This window comes from Delphinapterus leucas, chromosome 18 (assembly GCF_059928025.1).
Source record: "Delphinapterus leucas isolate spDelLeu-1000000601 "Yukka" chromosome 18, BTC_Dleu_Yukka2, whole genome shotgun sequence".
Lineage (NCBI taxonomy): Eukaryota > Metazoa > Chordata > Mammalia > Artiodactyla > Monodontidae > Delphinapterus > Delphinapterus leucas.
The window spans coordinates 26,851,586-26,875,560 of NC_143146.1; the positions used below are offsets into that span (position 1 = coordinate 26,851,586).

General features: G+C 33.4%; 1 protein-coding gene across 18 annotated transcripts in view; it reads left to right on the top strand.

The window, feature by feature from the left end:
* Positions 1–23,314, top strand: part of RBM26 (RNA binding motif protein 26) — an 84,283-nt gene extending 60,969 nt beyond the window's left edge. For 12 of the 18 annotated variants that reach the window (XM_022576964.3, XM_022576968.3, XM_089899427.1 and 9 more), the window contains 6 exons: positions 2,194–2,394; positions 5,095–5,181; positions 12,795–12,908; positions 14,528–15,679; positions 16,312–16,370; positions 20,100–23,314. In XM_022576964.3, coding sequence (XP_022432672.1) covers positions 2,194–2,394; positions 5,095–5,181; positions 12,795–12,908; positions 14,528–14,617 — 492 coding nt within the window. In that variant the 3' untranslated portion in view covers positions 14,618–15,679; positions 16,312–16,370; positions 20,100–23,314. Of the gene's footprint in view, positions 1–2,193; positions 2,395–5,094; positions 5,182–12,794; positions 12,909–14,527 lie in introns of all 18 variants that reach the window. The other 6 variants (XM_022576962.3, XM_022576959.3, XM_089899426.1 and 3 more) reach the window with 6 other exon arrangements.
* Positions 23,315–23,975: the final 661 nt, after the last annotated feature.

Here is a 23,975-nt window from a genome sequence, read left to right on the forward strand (position 1 = left end):
ATTTTGTCCCTAAACTCATCTACACAATTACCCAAGCCAGAAATCTGGGAGTCATCATTGATTTCTCCCTTTCCTTCAGTATTCATACACATTTAATTACCAAGTTTTATACATATTACTCCCCAGTGTATCTTTTTTTTTCTTAGTTAATCAATTAATTTTTGGCTGCGTTGGGTCTTCGTTGCTATGCGCAGGCTTTCTCTAATTGCGGTGACCAGGGGCTACTCTTCATTGCAGTGTGCGGGCTTCTCATTTCAGTGGCTTCTCTTGTTGCAGAGCACGGGCTCTTGTTGCAGAGCATGGGCTCTAGGCACGCGGGCTTCAGTAGTTGTGGCTCGTAGGCTGAGTAGTTGTGGCTCACAGGCTGTAGAGCGCAGGCTCAGTAGCTGTGGCACACGGGCTTAGTTGCTCCGCGGCATGTGGATTCTTCCCAGACCAGGGCATGAACCCATGTCCCCTGCATTGGCAGGTGGATTCTTAACCACTGCGCCACCAGGGAAGCCTCCTCAGTATGTCTTAAATGTGTTTATTTTACTTCTATCTCCATGGCCACCATTGTAGACTAAGCTTCTATCTTCAGTTGTTGGCACTATTGTAGTAGCCTGACTGGTTTCCCAGCTTGTTCTCTTTTCCTTTTACCAGAATAATATTTTAAACACTGATTTGATTACATCACCCTACATCTGAACTTTAGATGTTTTAATTGATTTTCATGGCTCTTGGGATAAAATCAAAGTCTTTAACGTGGTTCTTAAAGTTGTTCATTATCTGGCTCTGCCTGTCTCTCTAGCCTCATCTCTTCATCACATGTGGTCCAGCTGTACTGGATTTTATTCCTTCTTAGAAGTACCAAGTTCCTTTCAGCCTTGGTTCCTTTGTTCATGCTCTAACCCCCACCCCTCACCCTTACCTTGCTTGTTCTTTGTACCTTCTTTGATGCACTGAACAAATAACTAAGTTTCTACAATCTGCTAGCTGCTATTTTAGGTGCTGGGGATAAAGTAGAGAGTAAAACAAGGAAAAAAATTCCTCATGGAACTTTTATTCTAGTAGTTTATTCATTGCAGATCTTTAATCTATTTAAATCTTTAAGTAGAGCATTTCTTCATTTTTTGAATCACTTCTCATTAATATAATCAAATAACTAGATTGCTTAATGTCTCTACCCTTTTAGGATTTGAGCTTCATGAGGGTAAAGACTAGATCACAGGAAGTGCTCATTAAATATTTGTGGAATGAAGGAATGGTGTGCTATTCATATAGAGCGATAAAGTGGAATATGTTACTATGCTACATTGGTTGTATGATGGTGTTAGTGTAAATGATCAAAATGATGAATTTGAAATAACTGTACATATTGAAGTCAACAGGCAAACAAATGGAAACACTGTATTTGAAAGCCATAACTAGAAAAAATACACTTATATATATAGGTATCTTGTATGTCTACATTATGCTAACTTCTTTTTTTTTAATAGATTTATTTATTTGTTTATTTTTGGCTGCGTTGGGTCTTTGTTGCTGCGCCCGGGCTTTCTCTAGTTGCGGCGAGCAGGGGCTACTCTTTGTTGTGGTGCACGGGCTTCTCATTGCGGTGACTTCTCTTGTTGTGGAGCACAGGCTATAGGCACGTGGGCTTCAGTAGTTTTGGCACACGGGCTCAGTAGTTGTTGCTCGCGGGCTCTAGAGCGCAGGCTCAGTAGTTGTGGTGCACGGGCTTAGTTGCTCCGTGGCATGTAGGATCTCCCCGGACCAGGGCTTGCACCTGTGTCCCCTGCATTAGCAGGAGGTTTCTTAACCACTGCACCACCAGGGAAGTCCCTATACTAACTTTTGAAGTAACATTCAGCTCTGGGCCTTATTTGGAACTCAAGAATTGCTGGTCTTTTTGTGATATAGTTTGATGTCTTAGTAGGGGCTTAGTAGAAAAGGCACATTTATTAATTTCAAAACATTGCTTAAATTAATGTTACTTTGTTTTCTAAATTCATTAGCTGTCTAAATTTTTTTTCACTTTAGAAACTAAAACCCTAACTTAAATTATGCAATCCTTTTGTAGGGCATTATTTGAATATGTAAATATGTATCAAATTGTATAACTCATGTCAGATTGTATGACTCATCTGACTGAGTATAACACTTGGCTCGTGTTAGTAATTGTAATGTTTAACCTATTTGTCTAATCTCTTCTAGGCTGCGAAACGGGGGATTCTCTCATCTGGTCGTGGTAGAGGAATTCATTCAAGAGGTCGAGGGGCAGCTCACGGCCGAGGCAGGGGTCGAGGTCGAGGTCGAGGTGTGCCTGGTCATGCTGTGGTGGATCACCGTCCCAGGGCATTGGAGATTTCTGCATTTACAGAGAGTGATAGAGAAGATCTTCTTCCTCATTTTGCGGTACTTTCTTACTGTCCAACAAAACAAATACTGATAATCATTGTTGGGGATAATGGATATTAAAGGGAAAGTATGAAAATGAAATGAATAATTTAAGCCCATTAATCTCACGAAAGGTTTTGATTAATCTATAATAATCCTTTGTTAATTACTTAAAAAACAAGCTCTAGTGGTTTTTTGTTTAATCATTGGAAGAAATGTTACTATTCTTACACTTAGTAGGCCTTCAGATTATGAAAGGAATGATTTAGACCTTATTGTTTCAGAGAGGGAAGTCCTATCGTTTAGTTTCATTTGATATTTACTTTTAGGAAAAATTTAACATGTTGCATGGGCCATCCAGATTTTTAAAAATTAAGATGGAATTTTATTTGTTAATACTGTATTCTTGACCTAGCTAACCTAGAAATGACACAAGACAAAATTTTGGAATACGATCTTGACATTGCCTTATTTGGTGCCAGGGTATAATTAAAGGGAGTCAGTCTAATTGCAATGGATTTCCTTCTATGAGGAAGGAGAATAAGATTCTAGTCCCTGCTAATCCATTATTTTACTTGGATTTCCTGGGATCTGTTGGGTTCATGTGCAGAATGGAGATCATATCTGCCTAAAGCCCTTTTCAACTTAAATGTTATGATTCTTAGTGGTATCCCAAAGGTTAGTTACTAAGCATTGGTCTTGCCTGCAGCATTAGAGTAATTGCTCTGGAGATATAAAGTAAATAACCAGTTCTTTACCCTCAAGGATTTTACATATAATGGTTTAACACAAACCAGTTAAACTACAAATAATTTAAAATCTAGTTAAATTTATTAAAAACTATAAATACTTCAGTAACTTAGAGAAGTATTTTTCACACAGACATATGATGGTGAAAGAACAGTAGAGGAAAGTTTCAAGAGGTAGTAAAGCTGGAGCTTGGGTCTTGAGGGATAGGTAAGCTTATAGATAGGTACACAAATAATTTAACATTTTGAATATTCAGATTTAAATATTTGACAGTTATATTCCAGACTGTTAACTGCAGTTACAAATGTAAAACTATACTTTTTCAGGACATAGAGAGGTATTGAAAGAAATGGTATATGTTTAAGAAATAACTAAAATGATTAATATTTAAGGATGGTGAGTCTGGAAAGTATTCTGCTTTATGGCTTCAAAGGGAGAAAATAAGGAATCAGCTTTCTAGCTTGGAAATAACTGTAGCTCGATTCTTCCCTACTACACACCCTGTTTCTGCACCTTCCCAAGGGGAAGGAGATCCAGATAACTTAGGTGTACTACATATCGTTATACAGCTAATCAGGAAATTATCAAAGGATATGCTCAAATAATCCAGACAAACAAGGTGAGTTTAGGAATGTGTTTTGATGAGACTGAAATGGTTTTGGTTTTAGAAACAGTCAGAGCCTCTAAATGGATATTCTTGGATGTATTTGGAGATTCGAACTCTTCTCAAAGTTAGTAGTGGTAATGCACATTTAAAAAATTGCCAGTCTTTAAGATAGCTTATCTATCTCAACCTGTGATTTGAACATATGACAGGTATCAGAGAAAAAAATCTACATTACTAAAGGATCATTGACGGTTACAAATTGTGATTAACAAAATGCTTTCTTTAATTTATCCATTGGAACCAGTAGCAGTAATAAACATTACAGCTAAAACTTACAGAGCACTTATTTTGTGGCAGGTATTTTTCTGAATGCTTTTTATATAACTCACCATATTATGAGTTATTTTGACAACTCTATGAGGTAGGTACCTTTATTATGCTTATTTTAGAGATTGGGAAAATGAAGCATGAAGAGAGTAAGTAACTTGTTCGAGTTTACACAGCTAGTACTAACAGAGCTGGGATCTGACTGATTCTGTGGTCGTTTTCTTTACTATGCCCTACAGAATTTTTCTGTGTGGAGTGTGTGTATTTAATGAGATTGTGGTTATAATTTTATTTGGGGCTAAGAAATAAGGAGGTATTAGTAATGATATATAAAGGACTAAAGTTTTATGTGATAAAGGTGCTGTTTTCTGCTGTTTGCAGAAAAATCTTCCTACACAGGGAAAAATAAAATCCAGCACACCCAAAACAAGCATAATTTAATATGTTTAGCTTTTAAATGTCCTAAAAGAGTGTGGTCTAGAGGAGGGTAAAGTAAGAGTAAAAGCAGGGTCAATTAAAGTTTTGAATCGAAAACTTTTGAGTGGAAAACTGGACTCTCATCCTGGTAATTAACTTAGTTACTTTGGAAAAATTACTTAAATTCTCTGAACCCCCCCCCATCTTTAAATTGGGAATGATACAAAAAACTCACACAGTATTCTGAGGATTAAATATTCTGCTTTAGAAAGAATTTAACATACTCTGGAATTGGAATAATGAGTATAGAAGGAATGGCAATAAGGAAGCTCAATCTTTCACCATTGTTTCCCTATTTAAAGAATAGTTCAATCAAGTGTAAGTTACCCTGGTTCTAGAAAGTATAGAATTGTAAATAATATTGGAAAATAGGAACACCCTTTATCATACAATATTACGTCCTAAAATGAATTATTCATAATTTCTTTCTGCTAATCACCCTGAATTGTTATGCATTCTGGGTTATATTTATTGGTGTCTTAATATTTTAAAAACCATTGGGATTTTGGATGTTTCAAAATATTTATTTGGAGGAAATACTTTTTTTTAATTTAAAGCAATATGGTGAAATTGAAGATTGTCAGATTGATGACTCTTCACTTCATGCAGTAATTACATTCAAGACACGAGCAGAAGCTGAAGCAGTAAGTATTATAAATATTCTAATTTATTAAAATTCAGATTTAAATGTTCTATAAATATTGCCTCTAAGTTTTAATATAAATGAATTTTTTTTGACTTACTAAAGAACTACACTGTGACAGTAGATAGACCATAGGAAGTGGAATTCATGGCTACAAAGAATGTCCTAAAGCAGTTAGGCAGTTTTATATATAACATGAATATTTAGAATATATAGTTAATCACCAAGTTGAATGTCAAGTTGTACTCTCTTGAGACATCAGGAATTCTTCCATTCTCTTTCACAGGAGATAGGGCCACTCCACTTTCCATTATCCCTTTCTCAGCTGGCCCAGAACAAGTCTGCTTTGGCAGAATGAGTGGTGAGGGGTAAGGTACAAGCGGAGATAGAATCCTGATGGCCGCTCTTCTTAACCATCCCTCATCTGCTACTTCCTAGTCCCAGTTGGCTGAACCCTACAGTGTTCGTAGCTCAGCATACCCGCAACTAGGCCTCTACAACATTTTGCCCAAGACAGGAATATATAGCGGTAGCTTTTAGAGTCCTTTTAGTATAGTTGTCTTAAAATGTGTATCTTGAATTATCTTTCTAAAGAATGACCAGAAGTATATGCAGCCTTGTCTTTCTTCTGGGTTTAAAAGATTTAAAAAAGGAAAATGAGTGCGAGGTGTAACGGGTTCATCGGAACATTTTTAGCCCTATGTATTCTTTGTTCAAGATTGTAGAGAAATAGATGTACCATTTTGACCTTGGAAAAACGCGTTAAGCGTTCCAAACAGTTAACCTAATGTGAATGAAAGAGTAGGATGGTTTTCAGAAGTTTTAAGATGATTGTGGTCTAAATAAGTTTTGAAAATCTTCTAAATTGATTTATTCTCTTTGTAGTGAATACTCCCTGCTGGTACATTGCTGGGAACTTACCTGGTAGGAGTTGCTCTTGGCACATTGCAGCCTATAAAAAAGACTGTTGGTCTGATAAGTCTCAGAAAAGTGTTTAACTGGGCCCTAGAATAACATAGTTTCAGGGTTAGGTGGGTGGGTAGTGGATAGTTTTATAGAATAGGAATTCCTCATCCTAGAGTTTTATTAAGTTTTAAGAAATCTTCTATTTAAAGGTCTTTTGTGAAAATAAAAGGTAATTTATAATTGATGAGAGTTTAAAACTTTCTTATAAGCTTATATGTATATGTGTTATATTGAAAAAGTAGATGTTTGATCAAGTTTTCTCTGAGAGGTATTATTGAATATAAGTTAAGAATGAGCCTCCTTTAAATGACAGCTTCAGTGACAGTTTTCAGTGTAATGTTGGATACGTTGCTTGAGTACCATCTTTTTATGTTCTATTTACCATTGTTATAAAACAATGGTAATTGTTATGTTCAAATGGTTACAGTATTACCAAGTTTGTGAATTTAGTAACTACTTTAAAAATATATATTACTACTTGTCCCTGTTTACTTATGTGGCTGAGAAAAACAAAAACAAAAACCCTCCTGCCTCTTAAATAATTGTTGGATGTTTTGCTTTTGGTAAGTAGGACCTGTTGACATATATCTTCTTGGGTTTTGCTTTTTTCTATCTCAGATGTAAATTCTAATATATATTTTTATACTATGTATATATCTTCCAAATGAATAGCAGTCATTTCAAAGACCTGGGATTAATGTATAAAGAAAGATTTTAACAGTGAATTATATGAAGGTTGAATAAGTGGCAGAATAACTTAGCTTAAGTTAGATCTGATGAGAGTTAGCTCATCAGATAGCTCAGGGTAAATACCATTTTAGTTGGATTTACGTAACAGACTAAAAGGAACAACTACCATTGCTATGATAAACATTTGGAATTAGGTTATAGAAGTTGTTAAACATTTCCTTAAGCCAAAAAAATTTCTTAAAATTTTGCAACATTCTATTTTAGAAGAGGATAGAAAATTAAGTTGAAGCTAATCTTATACAAGCAGAATATAGGCTAAAATAGTGTTTTTCAAACTTCTAGATTTTAGGGAACAGTGAGGTTTAGGAATTTAAAAACTAGTGTGTTTGACATTAGGTTTCCAGTGTTTAATTTTGTCAAGGAAGAATGCTTAAAAAGTACAAAAAAAATTGTACCATCATTATATAAAATAAAGAAAAATTTAATACCAAATGTAGGTGGATATAAACTCAAGGTAAAGGATAGTCCTTCCCAAGAAAAGAAAATTGTAAACCTTTGCTAATGTTTATTTCCAAATATTTCATTGTTCATAATTTCTGAATCATTGTATTAGATGACTGAATGTATGTCTATTTCCTTAAGTCAATAGATGCATAATATTTCAAAGGAAAGTACAGGAATAAGATAATCAAGACATTCAAATATGACTGAAAAGTAAGAAATTTTCCTCAGAAAAGAGATTGAAGTATTTTAAGGAGTAATAATATAAACAGAACCATTTTAGCTTTAGGTTAAGATGGCTAAGGTTTGATTCTGGTTAGTTAGAAGATGGATCCTACTGCTTTATTTTCTGTTTTCCAATTTGTCTGTCACCACCTCTAATGTACTAAAGGTGCATAAGTACCCAAACAGGACAGAAAAAAGTAACCTCTTCCCATGACTGGTTAGAATGTTAGTTTTCCTACTCTGAATTGTTCCTATACTTTTGTAAGAAACCAGGATCCAGTTTTAGAATAGGAATAGTTAAGTTCCTGTTTTATAAGAATCAGTCCCAAAGATGAAACTCTACAGTCCCAAACTCAAAGAAGGTATATAGCTTTTTATATCACAAAGAAAGAATCTTGTTCTACTGGTGCGTTTTTGACACCCATGCCTGAATTCCCAGTAGTTGTGTGGATTCACTGACTCAGAACTTGTAAGGTATACTTAGAACAGTGCCTGGAACATAGTAAACCCTCTTAATGTTAGCTATTTTTAATATTTGTGTGTGTGTGTGTATGTTTAAGAATGAGAATTGATTGGTAAATCAGTGAAACTGAATACAAACAAGATAGAGTGATTTCAAAACTCTCATTCTTTAGACCTGAAGATAGAAGCACAAAATTGGATTCATAGAGGATAGTGCAGCATGAAGAGTAGAAGCTGATGGGGCTGACTGAGTAAATAGTAAATTTATAGCAAGAAGTAAATGTATAAGTGGATTCATTCAAGAGAAATCAAATCATGTATCTCCCAGGTCTTTGTGTGTGTGTTCTTGCTGATTTACTTAATAGTTATTAAGTGCTGCTATGTGATGGGCACTGTGCTATGAGAATTCGTAAATCTAAGTCTGAAGCTTGTGAGACAGTGGCCATGTAGTCTTTCCCTATAAATTCTAAAAATCAGAATTTACATGTTTTTGTGGTCCTTTAATGTAACTTCTGCCTAAACATTGTATACTGTGGTTATTACAAACATTAATAAGCTTGGTTTTAACCTTCTTTTATAGATAGTTTTATCGTTATGGTTACTAAAAAAAAGTTAGGTACACTAGGCTTGCAGCTTTAGCTCTTCTGGCCTTAGGTCAGATTTCCCCACATTGTTTTTACAGAACACTGGTTCTATAGGAGCTCCTCTAGCAAAGGATTCTCTTGTCAGTAAATTTGTGAAGAGCTGCATTTTGTATATTCAATTTAGAATTATAATCTCAATGACTTGAAAAGGCAAACACACCTGTTTAATTTTGCTTAATCCAGCCTTTTCCAGATGTTACTTGTTTCCAGAATCATTTTCCATGTAAGATATGGAACCTACCTCATAACTACTTTTCATACTTTTTTTTCTTCCTTCATTTGTCAGGTCTTCAAAGCCTTTTTTAAAATTTTTTCTTCTGTCACTGGGTTGTGCCTGCTTTCCTTACGTCCTAATATGGTGCAAACTTTGAATGACTGTGCAAGACTAAATAGGCAAATGTCTAAAGCAAGCCTATGAATAAAATGCTTCAGCTTTTAAACATACTTTTTATTTACACTTCAAAGCATAGAAATGAGAGAAAATTGTAAAATGAACTTCTACACACTCATCATCAAGCTTTAGCAATTATCTACTTATGGCCAATCTTATTTTGTCTGTATTCCACCCACTAACAACCCTCTGCCTCCTTATTTTGGAACCATTCCCAGTCATCATATCATTTCAGCTGTAAACCTTTCAGTGTTTATACTGAACCTGTTCTCTCGATATTAGAGCCTTAAAAAAATAATACTATTATTGTACCTAAAAATGATTAATATTTCTTAAGTATTACCAAATACCAGTGTTTACATTTCTCTGGTTTTCTTATAAATATTTTACTTACTTCCTTTAAGGATCCAGAATAAGATTCATATTTTGATTTAACTTGATTGGTATTGTGGAATTATAAATTCATAGATTTAAACATTTCATGGGTATTGATCCATTGTCCTCAGTTATTGATGTCCCATCTTTGGCTAGTGGCTAGTATATAGGTTTGTTCCTGAGTTCTTTTGACAGGACTCTAGTGGGTTATGATACTTTCTCTGCTTTCTGGTATGAAAAGGTGTTCTAGGTTCATCTTATAAATTTTCTCTTCCAGACTAGGAACTGGCCATTTCTCTAAGGAGCTCTGATTCTTTTTACTGGGAAAGGTATTTGAAGACCACAATCTGAGTACTAGAGATGCTCATTACTACTGAGTTTGTTACTATAACTAATCTTTTTCAGTGGTAAGAGCTGGGAGTGGGGAAAAAAATGCATATGTTCATATAGACACGTGTACATATACATACATATCCTACTGATATTTCCCATTTAATTCTGTACTATATGGTTTTTATACACACACGTATACAGGTATACCTTGTTTTATTGTGCTTTGCTTTACTGCAATTTGCAGATATTGTTTGTTTGTTTTAACAAATTGAAGGTTTGTGGCAGCCCTGCATTATGCAAGTCTGTCAGCGCCATTTTTCCAGTAGCATTTGCTCACTGTATGTATCACATTTTGGTAATTTTTGCAATATTCCAAACTTGCTTCTTCTTTATTATATCTGTTCTGGTGATCTGTGGTTATTTAGGGGCACCACAAACCATGCCCATATAAGACAGCAAATTTAATCAATAAATGTGTGTTCTGACTGCTCCCACTGACCAGTCATTCCCCATCTCTCTCCCTCTCCTCAGGCCTCCTTATTCCCTGAGACAAAACAACATTGAAATGAGGCCAGTTGATAACCCTGCAATGGCCTCTAAGTGTTCAAGTGAAAGGAAGAGTCACACATCTCTCACTTTAAATCAAAAGCTAGAAATGATTAAGCTTAGTGAGGAAGGCATGTCAAAAGCCAAGATAGGATGAAAGCTAGGCCTCTTGCACCAGTTATTCAAGTTGTGAATGCAAAGGAAAAGTTCTTGAAGGAAATTGAAAGTGCTAGTCCAGTGAACACATGAATGATAAGAATATGAGATAGCCTTATTGCTGACATGGAGAAAATTTTAGTGGTCTGGATAGAATATCAAACCAACCACAACATCCCCTTAAGCCAAAGTCTAATCCAGAGCAAAGCCTTAACTCTCTTCAATTTTGTGAAGGCTGAGAGAGATGAGGAAGCTTCAGAGGAAAAGTTTGAAGCTAGCAGAGGTTGGTTCATGAGGTTTAAGGAAAGAAGCTGTCACCATAATATAAAAATGGAAGTGCCAATATAGAAGCTGCAGTGCGTCATCCAGAAGATCTTGCTAAGATAATGAAGGTGGCTACTGTAAACAACAGATTTTCAGTGTAGATGAAACAGCCTTATATTGGAAGAAGGTGCCATCTAGGACATTCATAGCTAGAGAGGAGAAGTCAATGCCTGGTTTCAAAGCTTCAAAGGTCAGACTGACTCTCTTGTGAGGAGCTAATGTAGCAGATGACTTGAAGTTGAAACCAGAGCTCATTTAGCATTCTGAAAATCCTAGGACCCTTAGATTTATGCTAAATCTACTCTGCCTATGCTCTGTAAATGGAACAACAGAGCCTGGATGATAGCATCCAGTAAATAATTTTAAAATTAAAACTTTAGAGAGTTGTAGATTCACCTTATAAATTTGAAGTATGTGCTAAATATAGAGATTTACAAAATTAGGCCATAAGAAATTTTTAACAAATTAAATAAATTTATGTATGTATGGCTGTGTTGGGTCTTTGTTGCTGCATGGAGGCTTTCTCTAGTTGCGGCGAGCAGGGGCTACTCTTCATTGTGGTGCACAGGCTTATCATTATGGTGGCTTCTCTTGTTGCGGAGCATGGCTCTAGGCGTGCAGGCTTCAGTAGTTGTGGCTCGTGGGCTCTAGAGCACAGGCTCAGTAGTTGTGGCGCATGGGCTTCGTTGCTCCGTGGCATGTCGGTTCTTCCCGGACCAGGGCTCGAACCCGTGTCCCCTGCATTGTCAGGCGGATTCTTAACCACTGCACCACCAGGGAAGTCCCATAAGAAATTTTTGAAGAACTTACTATAAAAAAACATCACTTACATTTTTTGCCTTTTTTAGCTGGATGAAAACATGAGTTTTATGAGTAGACATTTTGCATGAGACAATTGGAATTCCTTACCGGAATATATTTTTATGTAACAGTTATAGCTTCAAAAAGATTACAATTTGTTTCTGGCCTTAAATATTATATATAAGTACTTAAAAATTTTTAGTTATATGACATGATGGGGTCATGGACTAAAAACTCCTGAGCTGCATTTTAATAGGCATGAAATATTTTAAATTTATCATAAATTTATATGTGCAGGTTTAAAATTTATACCTGGGGACTTTAATATCACGCAATTCATAGTCAAATGTCATTGAACATGTAATTGTTTCTACATTTCACATTATGCTGTACTTTGAGATTGTGCTATAAATCTTTTGTGACTATGAGTTATTTTGGTATGTTGCTAACATTGATTTATGTTAGTTCACATTACTTTAATTTGAAAGCATTCTTTCTAAACCAGCCATTTAATGTAACAAGTACTTAGACTTGACTGTTTACTCAGTTTTACCATATGCAGGTCTGAAAGCTTTGTAGGGAAGTGCTTTAGTTTTCAATAGAAAAGTTCAGGGTTTTTGTTTGTTTGTTTTTTTCTTCTTCATTGAGATATTTATATTTTGTAATAGTGATACATCAGACATTTTATGGTATTTTTTGATTATTTGATGTAATTTAAAAATAAATACACATGCAAAATTATTCTTATATTTGTTAAAGGTTTCTAGTTTATAGTTATTATATGAGCCATTTGTGAATTAACAAGAATTAAGATCTACAGCCAGAATCTTGAAGTGCTTTGAGATTGTTGCCTTGAGTAGCAGTTATCCTTTTACTGTAGACATGGAGACATAGTTCTTCTAGTCAGATATTGGCCAGTAGTGAAATAGCTCTACTCGATTATGAGAAATTGCTCCCGTTTTCTTTTTATAAAGGAATTTACAATCACTAGGCTGATTTTAGAAGTAAATAACAATATAAAGTACATTATAAATTGCAATAATAAATAGTAAATAAAGAAGTAAACCACAAAGCAAAAATACACAACTGTCTTTCACTTGTGTTTAGCTAATTTAGTTTAAATATTAGGTACTATAACATTTCATTTTTTTCTTCACAAATTATTAATGTTCTATATTCCAATGTTCTTAATTGTTTTAGGCTGCAGTTCATGGAGCTCGTTTCAAAGGGCAGGATCTAAAACTGGCTTGGAATAAACCAATAACTAATATTTCAGCTGTTGAAACAGAAGAAGTTGAACCTGATGAAGAGGAAGTATGTTTTTTTTCCACTTGTTTTTACCCTTAAATGTTTACGTTTTTATATAAAATGTGATTTTATGGCTGTGATTTTAACATAAAACTTTTATTCCTGAGCCATCTTCCAGGCAGGGGATATCAGATAAATGCAGACAACTTTAAATTTTATGTATTAATGAGAACTGTGGATTGCTAATCCAAAAAGAATATATGAAAATCATATATATACTCAGTTTTCATTTACTCTTAGAAAACATTAATTATTCATTAGATTTTTATCCACAGGAAATCTTGTGATATTTTAAGTTTTAGAGTATATATTCTATTCAGTTGCTTTATTAACATTTCAGGTTTCATTTTAATTCATATCATTTTAGTTCATTAGAATGAATGCCTGCTATATGGTAGATACTGTGATAGGCACAAAAATGAATAAGACACGGTCCCTGTTATCAAGGAGCTTAAAATATGGAAGAGGGGGTGGTGACAGACACATAAGAAACTAATTATAATAAAAGGCAGACTGATATGGTAAATAAAGATTTGAACAATATGCTGTGGGAACCCAGAGGAAGGAGTGATTGTTTCTTTCCAGAAGAATCTTGAAGGAGGTGGTTGCAGTGGAGCTGAACCCTGAGTGATAAAAAAAACTTCATAACCAAGAGCTGGGCCTGGGAGTATAGTTGAGAGAGGCATTTTAAATGGCAGAGGTATAGGTGTGGAAGAGTATATTTTTTCTTGGGTAACAGCAGGTAGTCTGATGGCTGAGAGGTGAGAGCATGAACAGTGAAGTGGAGAGCCCTTTGAAACCAAAAACCTAAAGATAAGCAACTCTGTTTTGTTTAATCATGAAATAAGCTGTAGGAAAAAGTTGAGGAAGTTAAGGAATGAAAGGTAAGGTGGGGAAACTAAATGGTTCCATGTTTTACAATTGGTTAGATTTTTATAATGGCACTTCATTTTGTTTGAAGAGCATTCAAGGCTGTTATACATATCCATAGTCAAATGCAAGAATAAAATGTGTATTTTGAAACTCATATACATGATTTGTCATTTTATATTTTAGATTATACCTTTGTCCTTCCATGAGTTTGAATTGAATGGGGAGAAAAGCAGGAGAGCTCCTGGTATTAGGTATTTTGAAAAGTTTGAAAAGTAGACTGAGAAGCTTTTATGAAGGGAATGGGGAAAAGAAAAGAATGCTATAAAAGAAAATGTTTGTTACATACAGCAGAAAAGAAATATAAATATTGATAAACTTTATTCAAGTTGTTGGTTGATTTAGTGTCAGAGAAGACTTATTGATGTTTTCTTTAAAACAAAAAAAAGGTGTGGAGCAATGTTTTGTAGGTATAGAAGATGGCATAATTTGATAAAGAGAGGCAGGAGAAACGGCATGTACAAAGGCTTATTACTTTGATATTTTTTTAGAGTCTATTTGATGCAAGCAATAGAATAGATAGTATTGAGAAACCATTGAGTAGAGTTTGCTTTTCTTTGTTTCTTGAATGTTCTAGCTATAGAAATACCTTTTGTATTCGACTCTGTTGAGAGTAATCAGTGTTTAAAAGTGTCACCTTTTTTCTTTTCTTTTTTTTTTTTTGGGTAAATTCCTAAATGCATTTTAACCTAAAGTTTCAGGAAGAGTCTTTGGTGGATGACTCATTACTTCAAGATGATGATGAAGAAGAAGAGGACAATGAATCTCGCTCTTGGAGAAGATGATTTGACTGATCATTGATCTGCATATGATAGAACTCTACCTGTGTTTCATTAGTATTATCTAATGTACTTTTACATATTTGTAAAAACAATTTTTGGTAAAATGTGATGAAGATGGATTTCACAAATAGACAAAAGAAAAGAAAACTACCTTCTGAATCCTGTATTTTGAAAGATTGATGTTTGAGTTTTATTTCAGTAAACAATTGGTAAAGACATCACACTAGAAACATATGCAATGTTTTTATTACATACTTCTACTGAACATTACAGAATTCTTTGGGTTCTTTGTAATTTAATGAATAGGTCTGAAGACTTAATGACCAATACTTGTTATAACTTAGAGGATTTTGTTTTACTCCAAATAAGGAATGCATTTGCATTTAAGATCTTAATGAATGTTTTCAAAAATGAGTAGGTAACATAGTACTCTAACTAAAGTCTCCAAGTTATGTATTCATAATATTACATAGTAGTATGCTTAGGCTTTACTATGTATTAGCCTTTTGTTGGACTTGTGTATGTATTTTACAATATGGGTTTTAATGATAACGGTGTATGACTGCTTTGCATTTGAGTCCTTATGCATTCAGATGTTAAAAATAAAGTGGAATGGTCTCTTGAAAAGAAAAGAAAAGAAAAAAGCAATGACAAAAAAAAAGACAATGTTCCTTGATTTAAAAAAAGAAAAAAAAAAGAAAAAAAAGTTAAAATAAATAGACCATTCCAGATGGTGATCTACCCTTCCCCCCAATTATCACAAAAGGAGCTATAATCACTAACTTATTCTTAATAATAATGGTTACCAGTACCTTTACAATAATGTTCAATCCATTGTTTAAAATTTATACCACTTCAGTTTGGTTTGATCCTATAAACTTTCAACAGATGTCTTAAATTAAAAGCAGGCTGATTAGTTTGGAACCAGACTTCAAGTAGAGCTAACATTTGGTGAATAAGAAAACATCACATTACATTTTGGATGTATGAAAGAAAACTTGACCATTTGAAGATGTATGAATAAAGAAATGTACTATAGATACTACTTTAGGAAAACACTGTTTGGTAAGTGTTCCAGTCTGATATTTTAAGTGTGCATTTCCTATACTTGTATAAAAAATCTTTGACATTTGCAACAATATTGTGATTTTTAAGTGGCTTTCTCTGACAAGTGAACATGATCATTGAAAGTTGATACAGCAGTTTCCAGGAAATAAATGCATTCTTTGTAGAATGGAGGGTGGAAGATTACATATTTACCTTTTACAGTTTATCCTTTTGGTTGCAAGTGTTTCTACCCCTCCTGAGAATATAGTGATTATATTAAAAGTCACATAAAAAAATTACTTTCTTCCCATACTGGGGTCCTCACAATCACAGACTGTAATTTCACCACCATAGTCTTTTGCCAGTGGAGTAGCTAGTGGATGCTGTTCCTCTTTTTCTTTTCTTCCCACACTTAGGATTAAAGTTGTATATATATTCTTGATGGTATTATATTTCATAGGAATGTTTTGGCTTGCAGTTGATGCACATGTTTATATTTAAAATTTCACTATCAGATTTCTTTTGTCAAAATAGTGACTTTACTTGAAACTTCTTTACTTAGAGCTGTGATATATTTTGCTGTAGTCTCTTGTATGTTGACTATGTGCTATTCTGATTCATTAGGTAAGTTTGTTTTCTTTTCTTTTTAGTAGTCGTGAAAGATGCCAAATTGGCAGAGGCTCACGTTTCTTCTCTTTACACCAAACAGGTATTATAAAGAAAGAAAATCTTGCAAAGGCCAGTTAAATCTCCATGCTGATTTTTGGCTTTATAATATGATTAGTAAATTTTAGCATGATGTTTTGCAATTATTGTAAAATTCCCTTATAATGTAACTGAAATCACATACTATTTACTTAAACCCATAAATAGCTTATCACTTTCCCTAATCTTAAATTCTGTAGTAACCTAAAATTCATAGGTTTTACACCATGTTGCTTTGAATGAATCAGAAGACAAGTATGTTTTGATAGGGTCCTGCAGTATGGGATTAAATATTAGCAACATTCATTAGGTCCATAATTATATTTTTATTATCATTAATATGATTTTAATTATAAATATTATGTAGTATGAAATTGCTATTGGATTTTTTCAAATTAATGCATATGTTTATAAATACTAGTACTCTACATGTACTTTCATGTGTTCTCATTTAAAACTTAAAATATCCCTTTGAAGTAGTTGTTAATTCCCATTTTACAGATAAGGAAACTTAGGCTAATAGAGATGAAATGACTTGCCCAAAGTGACAGCTAGTAAGTAGAAGGACTAAATTTGAATTGCAGGCATTCTGATTTCAGTGCCAACTTTTTTTTAAACCTCTACATTGCTACCTCTTTCCTAATTATTGATTGGGCATGAGATTGTGTTCACAATAAATGTGGTAGTTGTTACACAAAATTAGTAGACTTCTTGGTCATTAGCCAGTTCATACCTTAACCATCCCTTTTAACACAGCACTTTGTTCATATCTCTGTTACAGTACTTATGTTGTAATATAATTTATCTGGTTTATATGTCTGTCTTCCCCACTAGATTACAAGCTCCTCTAGGAAGGGGACCATGTCTTATTCATCTTTTTATCTCTAGTGATTATCATAAAGCCTGGCTCATAGTGGGCATTCAGTTGTTTGTTGGATGAATTAATGGATGAATGCATATTTAAATCTCCAACAATGGAGTGACAATTACCTCCCTTGTTAATTCTTATCAATTTTCTAAAAATCTCTCTTGAAGGTCTTCTCAGTCATTGGGACCGTCTTAGTAAACAATTGATACTGTTAAGTATTGCACCAGTGGGGGTTACAAATACTGATGGAGGAATATACAAGTAGTCTTAGTGGAATTTCCATAACAATTAGTAGGCTATTAAAATTTTGAAGTTTTAAATGTTGTCCATTGAGGAAGTAAAATCCCCTTTTGGTTTCTGTCAGTGTGTAAGAATAGAAATGTCAAGAGCCACTAATCTAGTCCATCCCATTAATTTTTTATATCCGAAGATGAGCTAGTGTAGAGTACTGGACAAGGGTTAAGAGATTTAGCTTTTGGTTCCTAGCTCTGTAACTTGACTCTCTGGCCTTAGACAAGTCTCTTAACTTATCCAGGGTTGTTTCCTTGTCTGTAAAATGAAAGGGGTTGGACTAGATGATCTCTAAGGTCCGTTTCACGTCTTTAGTTTCCCTGGTAGTATATTAGTGTTTGATCTAAAACAATTTAACATATCTATATCAATTCTCCCTACCTGTTGTTGCTGTTGCTATCATCTTATCAGTGGAAACAACTTAGATTTGGTTATGATAATTCATACAGTGTGTCTTGGTACAGTTTTGTATACAGTGTTCCCAAATGTTTGCCTTTGCTACCTAAATTCCTTTTAACCTGGGAAGTGTAGATTAACTTCTGTATTCACACTTTTTCTTCTTGCTTGTAACTTTTCCTTTCACTTCCAAACTTAAAGTTTAAAACTCTTTCTTATTACAGTATGCTACCTAAAACTTGATACACGCTTTTAAATTTTGCAGTTCTAACAAGTTCTTTGCTGTAGTATAGATCTGGGCTGAGGTGGGAGTGAAAAAGGGATTGAGATGTAGGTAGCTACTTTTTCCAGGAAAAAAATTGAAGGAAATTATGTATCATTGGTTTAAAAGATTGATTAGGATTACCTCAAGGGATGGTTGAGTTGTCATTTTACATATTTCACTCACTATTTTATGTCTCTACGTAAGCAGTGTTGCTTTAACTGTTATTGGATAATTGTAACATTTAAAAATTAATTTTAGTATTTAACCAGTACTCAAGCATTTAATGAAATCATGTTGCATGAATGGGAGAGTATTCCATAGCTCTTGTTTTATTTTGTAATATGATCAAATGTATCAAACAGTAGTTTACTATAAAGATAAGACTTCACTGTTTTAGCTGATTGCCTGTAGAAAGTATGGCTGAGCTTAATTGAAGGAAATTTCTTGTTACTAGAACTGTTTTATGGGGACTGTATTTTCAGTCTTACTTGGAACACTAATCACTGGTTCTAAGGGTTACAAAAAGAAGGCAAACAGTTGCTTGTTTGGTATGTTGAAATATCAATGGCTATTGTAGAATATTATACAAACTTTATCAGTCTATATTTTCTTTCTTTTTTCCCCTTACCTATAGTGTGAACTAATTATAGAAAATCAGTTTTAGTCCTTCCAGAATTTATGTAAATATTTGTAAGATTTTCTTTTTTCTTCCCTTACAAGAAGTCTTTTAGCCTTTTAAAACAAAAATGTCCTGCATAAAATTCTGGCTTATTAGGTTAGTTCACCTTTTGGTCTTTTGCAGGGCTTTTCTCATTCTTCCAAAACCATATAATTAAAGCAGAAATGTAATCTAGGAATAAATTGTCAGCATACAGTATCTGTAAGGCAGAAAGAAAATTTCCTTTTCCCAGATCTCAGGAACTACCTTGTTCTTGTTAACTTCTTGAACTGGCTAGTTGCTCCGAGGTATGTATACAGCATACAGGCTTTTAGAGAAGAGATTTTTTCTCTCTGATCATTGTATACCTATCAGATGACAGCAGATTATCTTCGAAAATAGCTATCTAAAAGACCTAAGAAAGGAAGAAACCTTGGTGAACATGACTGACATACTCAGTAATTTCTAATGAAAACTTGTTCAAAGAAAAATTTCATACTTGTTCAGTAGAAAAATTCCTAATTTGGTTAATAACTTTCTTGCAGTTTATCAGTATTATGTACTCATTACTTAGTATAATTAAAAGCATTTTTATTTTACTTTTCTGTATCAGTTTATTATATTTGCTTTTTCCTCATCCCTCCCTCCCTGTCACTTTACTTCATCCATCCTCTCATCTTCCCAATCATCCGAGTTAGTCTTCCTTTGTATACAAAGCAGTGTCTCATTTTGATATGTTCCTTTTTATTTACTTTTGTTGTTAATCATTATGCTTAGTATAGTATTTTATGTCATATAGTGTGATTGAAGAATGAAATGGTTATCACATGGAGTTTAAGGAAATGAAGTCCTTGGGAAACTTAAGACAATTGTTCTTGCTTTTATTTTATATCAATATTTTGGAATTTGTTCGTGATTTCTTAAAATTACTACTTTGCCAACCCACACTGATAAAAATTTACTATGTGGTCAGTTATGACATTTCCTAATCAAAAATTTTAGATCGTAACCATGTTGCAGAGCTGTGATCTTTGCAGCTTAATGTTTCAGTGAAGCATGATGCAGAGAAGTTTTGTTAAATCATTTTAACCCAAGGCTGATCTTTGTGAAATTTGTCTGGAACTTTCATTTTGATTCCTTTCTCAGATTTTATTTAATGTTAAAAAAAAATTAGAGGTCAGTGTATGGTATGATTCAGTTTTTAGATTTATTTACTGTTTTCACAGTTTTTTTTAATAGTCTTCTCTTTTTCCAGCAGAGAGAGATCATCATTGCCTGAATTTAGCTTTGTGACTACAACAACAAGACCTGTTCCTGTCTGGAGACGACTGTTATAATAATATGATACTATCGTTTTATGTTTGCCCTTTATCATTTTGAATAGATGTTTACATGTACCATAATTAGCATTTTATCTTTACAGTTCTTTTAGGGTACATCTGAGTCCAGAAGTAAATCTGATTGTGTGCTTTGTCTGACCTTATTCTTAAATGTTTTCTCCCCTTTATAGCCATTTATTTTTAAACAGTCTAAGAAGGAAAAAAAAGAAAATCCTCTTGGTTTTCCTAACCTGAGATAAGTTTTCAGTCTCGGCCAAATTGAAATTGTGTCTAGGAAGTCTATAAAGCCATGATACTATGTTCATTAGCATGAACAATTTAGAATGATGAAAATGATTAAAAAGTTAAACCTTGGTTTGGCTTTAATTTTCCTGGGTTTTTAGGATACATTTCTGGAGTTAGGATAGTCACTTAAAATAATTTTGAACAATTAGTAAAATACTTTTTTCACATGGTGATAACTTGCCTGTTTCTTCTAAATATACTTATTGAAGTCGCTGCCAAGGCCACTTACCCAAATAATTTTTTAAAAATTCTTAACTCTTCAAAGTAAACAAGGAAAATAATTTTCTTTCTTTTAAAGTAGTATAAAATGATCTGTGGATTGTAGATATTGAGAAATATCTATTAAATGTCTAATTTACACAGTTTTTCCTTATTTTCCTCAGTTGCAACCAAGATATCAAAGACAATTTTAAAAGCAAGGGGAAATAGTGTTGTGTGTCTAGCGTTGTTAAAACTATAGTTTCCCTGCCTTAAAAGGTGTATGTCTGTATCATTTATTTATAAGCAGTATGGCTTGGAATTATTTATAAAGAGTGTGATTAAATTTTATTCTAAATATTCACCCAAAATACCCTCTTTATAATGGGCACCATAAAGTTTTCAGAGAACTAATTTCTTAGTATTCCTTCATAGATTCTCATTAGCATTTAAGAAGTCGGAAGTTACACTTGATAGCAACTCCTTTAGAAAAGTCCAAATTATACTTGATTCTTTTCTCCCTTTTTTTTTTTTAGTTCCATTCAGCCATGCTCATATTTTCACCTTTTTGTGCAAAGTTAACTATTCTGCAAGCACTTTTTCTTGAGTATGCATTGCATTTGTCTTCATGAAAAAAAGAATGAACCCGTCAGACATAACGTAAGTTATCTATTTTGATCCACGTTAGTTGGAGACAGCATGGTTAATGTAGGCTTGGTTTAAAGGAAGGTCTTCTTAACATAATTATGACCTTATAGCCTACAGGGCATTTTAAAAATTGGACTTCTCTTTTAGTTCACATTTACGAACAAACATATAGTTGCTGGGAATTCACAAATATTTTCCCAGATTAGTTCAGTAGTTTTTTCTTTTTAAGGAAAGATTCTCTGCCTGTGTAATAGAATAGTTCTAACCTGCTGGGCTAAAAACCCAAAAAACATTCTCTGAAGGGACCATACTTGCTGTTAACAGTTTTGGTTGGTTAATAGATGTGGATCATATCCCACCACTCTCAATTTTATTTTGTCATCTTCCTCCCCCCCCCTTGCTTTTAAATTAAAAACAAAATAAATTGAACATGCCATTGGGAATCAGAAGTCGAGATGATTTAATTCTCATTGAGATCATTGTACTTTTTGAAAATCGCTGTGAGATCTGGTAGGTCAGGTACATATTTGAGTTCCCATATGTTTATTAATTAAAAATAGGGATTTTCATTATTTTATTTTCCTGAAGAGGATTCTTACGGAGCTATGTGTAGATAACTGTACAGAATCACTTTTGTGTAATTGAGTGAAGCAGTTTACCTCTGCATGATTGCATTATGGAAGCCTTTTATATATCTTTATATTTTTCAATATACTTAGATTTTACACTATCAGCTGCCCTAGTCATGCTATATTTGTTTTTTTTTAATAGAGTTTATAAATATTTGTGCTCAAAATACAGATCAATTGAATATTTTTGGTCTTGTTTACAAGATAAATAATACTTTAAAGTGATGCAGCCCCTCAAGTGTCTTAGGAAAAAGTCATTGGTGCTACAAAACCTTTCAATATCATTTTTCAACCTGTTATTTAGACTTTGCTAGGCTTAAATCTATGATTGCTTATAACTTAATCTAATCTAGCAGCATAATTATAAAAGTGGTCTGCGGTGAGTCGGGTAAAGAGCCCAGCCAATTAGAAACATCCCATAATTTAAAGATAAGATGGAGAATGACATTATACTAATTTGTGTCCAGCTTCCCCAAAAGAAAATAGTTTCTTCAGTTTTTCATTAGCTCTTTTGATAAAAGGAGTGGTGTGTTAATATGACTAGAATAAAGAAAATGATACATTCAGCATGGCTCAGTTTTCCCACATTTCAAATGGAAAACTTTTCTAGTCCTAAAATATGGTGTAATCCTGTTCTGCTTTAAATTCCCATCTGTCTTTTACTCAACAGGAGGCAGGGTAATTCTTAAATATTTATAGAACATTTGATAAGTTCTAAAGAGATGTATTATTTACATTGTACAAGTTTTGTGTTGATGTGCAGATTGTTTTCTACATCTGCAAGACTTCATTCCAGCACCTTAGTGAATGTTCTTAAGATACAATTTTTAAGTATCAGCAAAGCATTCATAGATGTTTACTTTTGATTCTCAGAATCCTGAACCTGTTTTGGGTATGATGTTACTTCACAACATGTCTGGCACAAGATTTCCTTTAATAGTGGTTTAGTCTAACTCAATTTCTGTGGATTGTTGAGCCGAAAAACACCAAAGGAGTTCTTTCTTGTCTGGAGACTGGATTGTTCCAGTTTTTAATACCTGTGCCCATAAGTATCCCATTTCACGAATGTGTGTTGGCATGGGGGAAAAATTCCCTGCTCTTTGAGTGGAGCGAAAGTAATTGGTTAAGCTGTAGCAGCTTTTTTTGTTTATTTTTTAAAGTGATAATAAAACTTGAACTGAAAATGGTAAAACTTGAACTAGAAAACTACTCTTGTATGCTTAGAATGTTTATAGTATTACGTGTTTATGTGAGGTTGTCAACATTTTTATTATTTATAGTTGAATTATGTTTTGTTTGTTAAATATCCATAATGTTTATTATTTTTATATTTTGAAAAATTTTAAAATAAAATAGTCTTACTAAAAGCAGTTGTTAACTTTTTAAAATTGTCTTGCATTTTGCATCAATTATAGTAACATAGAATAGAAAGGAAAACTTGCAGCCCTTGGGCACTGCACAAGCAGAAACATAAAGTGCTTATACTGTCAACTTCCAAGGCCAATGAAAGTTTTTGGAACTTCCCTCCATAATTTTCAGTTTTCATCTGAACATTTCTTCTCCTGATCTAATTTGATATACTTTTCCAGCATTCAGCATGTTCATTTCATATTTATTTTTATTGAATGATAAATATTGCAATATTTGTTTTTTGTGTTTGTTTTTCATTGCAGATATCCCTTCCATCATCTATAACTTGGGTTAAATAAGTTTGGTAATAACCTGTCTTCCACTGCTTCTACAAGAAAATACATTATCATCTCAGTATATAAGTTTTGATAAAAATCTAGTTAAAGAGATCTGGTTATGAAATAGTAGAAGTCTCTGGCTTAAAATAGAGGACTTTGGTTAATAAATAATGATACTTGGTAAAATTATTAAAAAGAATTATATATATAGATATATACCTATATATAGTACAAATTACACACAAAAATGTAAGCCTTTAAAGTCTTTCACATTTTGAACCATGTTTTAATCTTAAAATGACATTTGTCCCTAAGATCTCATTTAAATCAGAATTTTCAGGGA